At 41.0% G+C, this 8,118-nt stretch overlaps 1 protein-coding gene and 1 long non-coding RNA gene across 2 annotated transcripts in view; one reads left to right on the forward strand and one right to left on the reverse strand.

The window, feature by feature from the left end:
- The window catches only part of LOC116673442 (uncharacterized), an 11,846-nt gene extending 4,470 nt beyond the window's left edge, over nucleotides 1-7,376 (reverse strand). Inside the window, exon 1 of the long non-coding RNA XR_004327843.1 lies at nucleotides 7,287-7,376. This is a non-coding gene — a long non-coding RNA (uncharacterized LOC116673442). The remainder of the gene's footprint in view (nucleotides 1-7,286) is intronic.
- LOC116673429 (angiopoietin-related protein 5) lies at nucleotides 3-7,736 on the forward strand (the record flags this gene model as incomplete). Its single annotated transcript, XM_032505772.1, is given in 7 exon segments — nucleotides 3-1,775; nucleotides 1,998-2,073; nucleotides 2,259-2,286; nucleotides 2,415-2,506; nucleotides 3,809-3,926; nucleotides 4,916-5,101; nucleotides 7,313-7,736. Coding segments are annotated over 6 exon segments (792 nt in total). The 3' UTR covers nucleotides 7,612-7,736.
- Between the last annotated feature and the right edge of the window lie 382 nt (nucleotides 7,737-8,118).

Raw genomic sequence — 8,118 nt, forward strand, 5'->3', positions numbered from 1 at the left:
TTGTTTGTAATGAGAAAAGTTTATTATTTCACAGATTTCACAAATGTAAACTGTTTACATCTGAGCATGAGCAACTCAAATCTGGACTTGACTCGACTTATATTGGCAAATGACACATACTTTGGACCTTTAATGGCGGCTGCAGCAACTCAAACCCAGCTAGACTGGAGCTGCTCCCGCACTCCTCCTTTGCCAGGAGTTAGCTTGTAATATTTGTGTACTTCGCAGTCCCTCCCCCGGACAGCCGGCCGCAACTTGATCTCACTTCCAGCTGCTGTTTGCTCTCCTCCCAATGAAGCGGTCTCCTAGAGGCTGGGAGTCAGGCTTAGGGACCACAGGGTGCGCTAATAATTACTCGCTAATGTTAGCTAACTGCAAAGTCAGCTTCCCCTGTACGTGCAAATGCTGTTGGAAACATAAAACATAGACCGTTAATATTAATATACATAAAGTCTAGGGTTGAAAATTGTACAATCATTTCAAAATGAAGGCTTTAAATAGCCCAGTAAACCTAGCTGGGGATTATTCAGGTTACTACAACATAAACACACAGAGGAAACACACTTGTTACCAGATGGGTGTTGTTTAAGTAACATAATTTTACTTAAAATAGATATTCACTTAATAAGCATGTCTTCTCTTCAAAACAATATTAGCTATGTTACATATTTTAAGAACAATGCCATATATACAAAAACCATATCACAAAAGTTAGCAATGATTGCTCTTTTTTAATTCACTATTTATTCATGATAACAATCACTGACTTTGGAAGTTTACAAAGACACAGTGAAACTATAGCCTCACTCTGTCCTTTCTGCCCAAGTTAAAACAAGCATTACTGTATAATAACTAACTATTAGCATGCAAATCCAACTAAATTGACTGAACTCATATTTGTAACAGTAAATTAATACTTTGGAAAAGTGTTTCTTCCCCTCTTTTTGTCTAGGCCAGTTAAAATATACAAAGGGCCAGTAAAACCCTGATCTACAGGGCCAGTGGGGAAAAATGTCATATTGGACACATTTTGACGGGTGAGAAAAGTTTGACCAGCTGGTGGCACTATATGAACTTTTAGAGGATTAAAAGTAACAAAAGAGATTAATCTTCTGGGCACCTTGAATAACTGGCAAACCCTTCATTAATATTCAAGACATTTCACTAAAAAAGTTAACCACCAGCTGAGAGTACAGATGGTGTCCTAATGATAGCCCTAGATTTGCAAAAACTCTTGCGAGACACTTTACAACAACCTATACTAACCTTAACCACTCGAGGTCTATGACTAACACACAAGAACTTTCACAAATCTTGGGTCACCATCTAGAGATGCCCGAGAGTCAGTAGGATCCGTCCTCTGGGAACCACGGATGTCAAAGTTTCAATGCAATTCACGGCAACAAATTCAAAAGAAGGGTGTACGTTTTTTTTATCCCATGCTAATTAACAGGCATGAGGGGAAAGTGTGTACGTGTGCCTGTAACAGGCTTTTGTTGTTTGACTCAGCCTCAGAATGTTGTTTGCCTTGAGAGGTGTCACCAGATGGGTAAAGTCAGAGAAATGAGCTTGTAAACACTGCAGGGCATATTTTAAGTGCAGAAGAGTTTAAATAGCACAGTTGTGAAGGCTGTGTGACACACTTTTTCTACAAACAGAAGATACTTCAGAGATAAAGGGGAAATAAGATCACTGGGTGTGTTAAAAAGACTTTCCTCCCTTTTCAGTGTGAAAAGGGACTTTGAGCTGACATTCAAGGTTCATCCAACACAGAGGTAAGTGTTAGAAAGAATGATTACATTTGCATTGGCTCTGCATTGGTAATTTACCCTCAGTCTTGTGAAAGAGAATGACGACTGAAATGTCTGATTTCTTAAACTGCGGTTTTCATTTATCATTCAATGACTTAACACTGTTGTGCATGTTGATTAAAAGATATCTTTATGAAATGTTTTAAAAGATATCCATTAAGGCTGACATGTCACTTTCAAACTCAGGTCAAAAATGAAGAGTCTGGTTGGGTACTTTGTGCTTATTTTGGTATTTCTTGTAAGCTGCACGGAACAGACTAAGGTAATGAAAACTACATAACCTGTCCTCTTTCCAATGTCTTCCCCCTCTATTATCTTTTATATGATTTTGACCAGAACAAATGAACTGTCTTCTCCAGCTCTGGCTGTAATGTCTGTATTTTGACGTCTCATTTTAAAACTGTATTTTAAAATCTCACTTTAAAATTGTTTCTGTTGTATTTCTAGAAACGCAAGAATGTACTTTCTTCCCAAGGTACAGCCAATGTTATCATTGCTTATAGTATACTTACAATTTTGTGTAATGTACAACTTATGGAAGGTATGAGGCACTATATATTCTATTGATGTATTCAGATTAATTTCTTGTTGTGCTAACCTCAGGAACAGACTGCACACAGATAAAGGCTCTCATGCCACAAGCATCCAGTGGCGTTTATGTAATCCAGCCTAAAGGAGTCAACATCCCATTTAAGGTACAATAACAGACACCTGACATGTTATCTACAAAGTACATACAGGTGCAAGCTTTGCTTGTACAGGGTTTCCTTTAGGATTGTTTTTAGCTGCGGGGGCAGTAACTGAAACTTTGCTGCAACACAAATATGTTTATTCACCTGTATTCACACACAAGGAGGCATATTTTAGGAACTAGAGGCCACTTAATATCTACAACAGGTCTGCAAAATTAATTTTACAAGGAATTCTGTCTAGGGAAACCAAAACCCAAATGACTGCATGTATACTATTTCCAATTTATATTATATTACTGTTAGTGATGGCTAGAATAGGACTGTTTTTTAAATCTCACTGTAGCTGATTCTGTTTTTCATCTTGGCCTCAGGTGTGTCAGTTAAAACATGGGCGGAGACAACTTCTCTCTGTTGATGCTTTATTTAGATTGAGCAACAGTACAAACATGGGTGTGGGTAGCTTTGGTATGGTTGTGTGTGTGTTTGTGGTTCTGCAAATAAACAAACAAGATTGTAAAGGCTTCTATACACAATGTATAGGAATTATACGTATGACAAATAATAACAACAAACCCCCTATTATTTATATTATACTAATGCAGTGTAACTGTAGCATATGTAATAATGCACCTAAATAATCAAGCGCCCGTGCCTGCTCACAGTGTGAAGTGCATGTCCGTGCTATTTTCCGACATACAACAATCGATGCTGATAGCCGGCCTTTTGTACGGCCCTATTTCTGATAACGTGGCGGCAGAATTGTTGCCGTGTCGGTCCGCCACAGCAAAATAAACATAGAGGAAACGCTCCTTTAATTGACCATTTGCAAAGCCTCATCCCTTTAGTTACTGTTGCTACGCCTTTCTATTCTATTACTGAATCTTAAAATGTAGTACTTACATTTTTTTACTTAAATCATACGCATAGCAGGGGTGGCGGTAGCTCAGTCTGTGGGGAGTGGGCTAGTTCAAGTCCCTGTTGGACCAAAGTACGGAGTGTGGACTGGTAGCAAGTTCACCTCCTGGGCACGGCCAGGTGCTCTTGAGCAAGGCACCACCCCCCCCCCCCAACTGCTCAAGGCGCTGGTCCAGCACTGGCGGCCCCTCTACTCTAACATCTCTCCATTAGTGCATGAATAGGTCCTGAGCATGGCCTGTGTGTAGTGTGTAATAACAACAGAGTGTAAATTTTAATTTTTTTTAATCAATAAAGAATATAAATTGACTGAAAATGACTATGACGCTGTAGAACATGCCTTATCTTTAGGGAGCGTGTGAAAAACCTCTTATCATGTCTGCTGCTCAGGTGTACTGTGAGATGCGGCCGGACGGAGGCTGGACGGTGTTTCAGAGGCGCAGTGGAGGGGCAGTTTCCTTTAACAGGAAATGGGCTGCATATAAAAAGGGTTTCGGAAACTTGACACGTAAGTAAATGCTCTATTTTGGTTGTTTGTTGATGGTTGCAGGCTAAATTCTGTTGTGATGACTGTGGCATGCCTTACACACACAGTGAATACACAGTAACTGTCCTAGAAAGGTCTTTGTTAAAGGTCTGATAATATGCTCATTTTCAGGTTCATACTTGTATTATGGGTATCTACGAGAACATGTTCACATTGCTTTCTCATACAGTCTGTCTATATACACCTGTATTCACCCTCTGTTTTAGCACCTGTCGCCTTAAGCCCCCCCCCCCCCCCCCCCCCCCCCAAATAAAAGCCTAGCCTCCTCCAATTGGTCAGCATTTTGAGGTCTTCCACATCTGCACTCTCTGGGTCTCAGCACTGTAATGACACTGTGGCAAGACTTTCTACCTCTATATAAAATAAGAGTGACATCACAACCATGCGAAAGTCCTGACGGTTTGTTTAAAGGCACATTTCTGAATACGGGCTGTGTGCATTTCTCTGTAGATTGAGCGCTTAGATACTTTCCCAGTTTTCATTTAGCACCTCAGTCTTCCAATCAAAAAAATAAATGGAAATCTCGCTTTTAACAATATGAGACCTTTAAATACCTGTAGAACATTGAGGATTCAGTTACATTAAAGAGATTGTGTATTCTTATTGACATTGGCTGGAAAAAGCCCCTTTTTGTCACATGCTCTCCTTGAGAATGGCTGACATAAAGCAGCTTTAGAACTAAATTAATATACACTCTGAGGGTAATATGCACATTTTCTACCATACAGAATGTATGCAAATTAGTGGCGCAAACTATTCTTGGAGGGAAGCACAGTGTGAGCTAAAAGTAAGCCTAAACTTTCAGCTGTCCCTGAGTTCCTGCCCAACTGTGCAGGTGACCTAAAGGCCTGCATCCTGCAGTAATGACTCAATACTCACTCAGTAACTCAAGGCAAAAAAACTATCAGAAATACCTAAATCCCGTGCTTGTGCTCTGCTGATCCCCTCAGAGGACCACTGGCTCGGTCTGCAGATGATTTTCTCTCTGACCAAGAACAAGACCAAGAAGTGGACCATGAGGGTTGACCTGTGGGACCACGAAGATGTCACTGCTTTTGCCGAGTACAGAAACTTCAGATTGGGCAATGAACAAGCAGCTTTTAAACTCCATGTTGGGAAATACCAAGGAAATGCAGGTACTGCAGGCTTTTCTAACGGCTGCTTTTAAGCTTTTTCTCACTTGTCCCCCATCTCTCTCCGCTTTTTACAAACACACACATGTTATCCCATTTGCTTTGCTTTCATTTATGCTGCTTTGAGTACATTTGGCCACTTTTATTTTTACTTTATCATTTTAATAAATGTAGATGAAAGCTGCTTAGTGCAGAAATTTCAGAACATAAATTCTGTTAGCAAAACTCAATGATGGAAGTTTTGTTGTTCATTGTTTTTATCCTGGGGTCTAGCTTCAAATCCAGCCTTGATGCATAAGTGTGGAGTAGTAGGAATAAACACATTTGAAATGTGTCTAGATCAACAATGTGTGGATCTACAGATAATAAAATACTACACATTGTAGCTTTAAAGTGAGACAATACAACTTTTTTTTAAATAGTTTTTTCCTTCAAATTAAAAGTCCATCCCGTAGTAAGAAAAATACAGCTTAATGTATTACACTTAGGGTTTTACTACAGCCTTACTTTTGCCATGACTCAATTTGGATAGCCTTACATGTAGTACACTGTGTAGACTATGTACTCACTTGCATGGTGTGTATATTTCGACAGGGTAGTCTCTCAAATTACACAAGTCGGACATGATATTACATCAAAATATATACCAACCTGCTTTCTCACTATGATTTCAGTATGGTTGGTAAATATTTAAAAAAAAAAGACTGTATAAATTACACTAGGATACAGTAGTTCTGTGTCAATCACAGCCGCTGCAGCATCGTCATCCGTCATTATCACGTTTGAAAATTTGTTGGAAAACTTAAGCCAGATAAATTTGGATAACTGACATTACTGAATACTAGGGCTGCACAATTAATGGCATTTTTATCAAAATCGCAGTATGGACTAAAGCAATATTCAAATCGCAGTGGGGGCAATATCTGTTAAAAGAAATATATATGTCAAATCATTTTGAATTAAGTGTTGTGGTTGTCTGGAAATCCAGACCCAAACCCAAAAGATTAAGGGTCTGGCATTGAGTAATGAAAGGCGCCCATGTCGAGGGGTGGCACCAAGCGACTGCACGCAATGGGATGACACTACAACCAATCACAATAACACACAGTGTGACGTATCCAGAGCCCCATACGCTTAGCTACCAGCGGAGCTAACTGGTAGATTAAACTGTCGTCATCTGTTTAGTTGGCCCCGTCTATATCAGATTCACTGATGTGATTAGTGCAGCTCGCCTCTGGCCCTGCCTATCACAGATACACGGATGTGATTAGTGCAGCTCGCCTCTGGCCCCGCCTATCACAGATACACCGATGGGATTGGTGCAGCTCGCCTCTGGCCCACCTATATCAGATACACCGATGTGATTGGTGTAGCTCGCCTCTGGCCCACCTATATCAGATACACCGATGTGATTGGTGCAGCTCGCCTCTGGCCCACCTATATCACATACACCGATGGGATTGGTGCAGCTCGCTTCTGGCCCACCTATATCAGATACACCGATGTGATTGGTGCAGCTCGCCTCTGGCCCACCTATATCAGATACACCGATGGGATTGGTGCAGCTCGCTTCTGGCCCACCTATATCAGATACACCAATGTGATTGGTGCAGCTCGCCTCTGGCCCACCCATATCAGATACACCAATGTGATTGGTGCAGCTCGCCTCTGGCCCACCTATATCAGATACACCGATGGGATTGGTGCAGCTCGCTTCTGGCCCACCTATATCAGATACACCAATGTGATTGGTGCAGCTCGGCTACAAGGGTATAGTTAATGAGCAGCATTACTCGATGCCAGAGTAACTCTCTGAGCAAATTCGGATTGTACTCTTGAAAAGAACTCTGGATTTCCAGGGTGGTACTGTGGTGCTGTTTGGTACAGGATCCTCGCATAAATCCCACTACAATCATTTTTAATTTTAATATTTTTATTGAAAACGAGAATAATGATACAAAAATGAGCACTCCCTCTAATATTGTGAATCACATTGCAATTGCAATATCAGTCAAAATAATTGCAATTAGATATTTTCCTCATGTTGTGCAGCCCTAATTAGACTCTATGACTTCAAGACTTGTTTAAAAATGACGGAAAATTCAAGAAGCCATCATCTTGTAACTGCCACCATTGTTCAAAAAATTTTAAAGACACCCGCTGATTTATACATTCTAACCTTCCTAACATTTTTTTTCCAATTTTGTCCAAAAGGTGATGCCATCCGTGGTGCCTATTCTGGCATCGACCAGAATGGCTACGGCTTCAGCACCCCCGACCGTGACAATGACGGCTGCTCCCCGTGCATCTTTGGTGACATCGCTGAAGCAAAATGCACAAATTCAAACGGCGGGAGTTGGTGGTACAGCCGCTGTGGTTCTGCTAGTCTGAACGGCGACTGGCATCCTGCCGGGGACCACATTGGTTGGGCGTCAGGCCTGTACTGGCACACCTGGAAGAAGCCTGCGCAGTACTCCTTGAAGGCCACCAGAATGATGATCAAGTCTGCGTGAGAGGAGCCACATTACTAGCTTTTGTTGTAGCACGGCATTACATTTTAGCCATTTCAAAAACAAAAAATTGATTTTATATGCAAATCAATTTGTGTTTTTGTTTTAGATACTGGTGGTAATAACACTTAGATTGATATTGGGGCGGGGTTGACAGTAGCTCAGTCCGTAGGGAGTTGGGTTGGGAACCATTCTGACATCTCTCCATTTGTACATGAATAGGTCCTTAGGATGTGTGTGTGTGTATTTCAGGCCTGTGTGTAGTGATTACTAACAAAGCAGAGTGTAAATTGTAATTTCCCAACTGGGGATCAATAAACAGTAAATTAAATTAAATATTCTCCTAATTTCTTTACGCCAGTAAGACATGTTAAATAGTCTATGAGGTCACCATTAAGGTATCCCTTACAGGTGCTGTAAACGATGTCAAGCTGCCTGTCCCCAGAACAAGAACAAGTGTCCCTCGTCTAGAAGAAGTCTCCCAGCTAATCCTGCCTTGGACTGACCAAA

Source organism: Etheostoma spectabile, chromosome 23 (assembly GCF_008692095.1).
Source record: "Etheostoma spectabile isolate EspeVRDwgs_2016 chromosome 23, UIUC_Espe_1.0, whole genome shotgun sequence".
In the NCBI taxonomy this organism is placed as follows: Eukaryota; Metazoa; Chordata; class Actinopteri; order Perciformes; family Percidae; genus Etheostoma; species Etheostoma spectabile.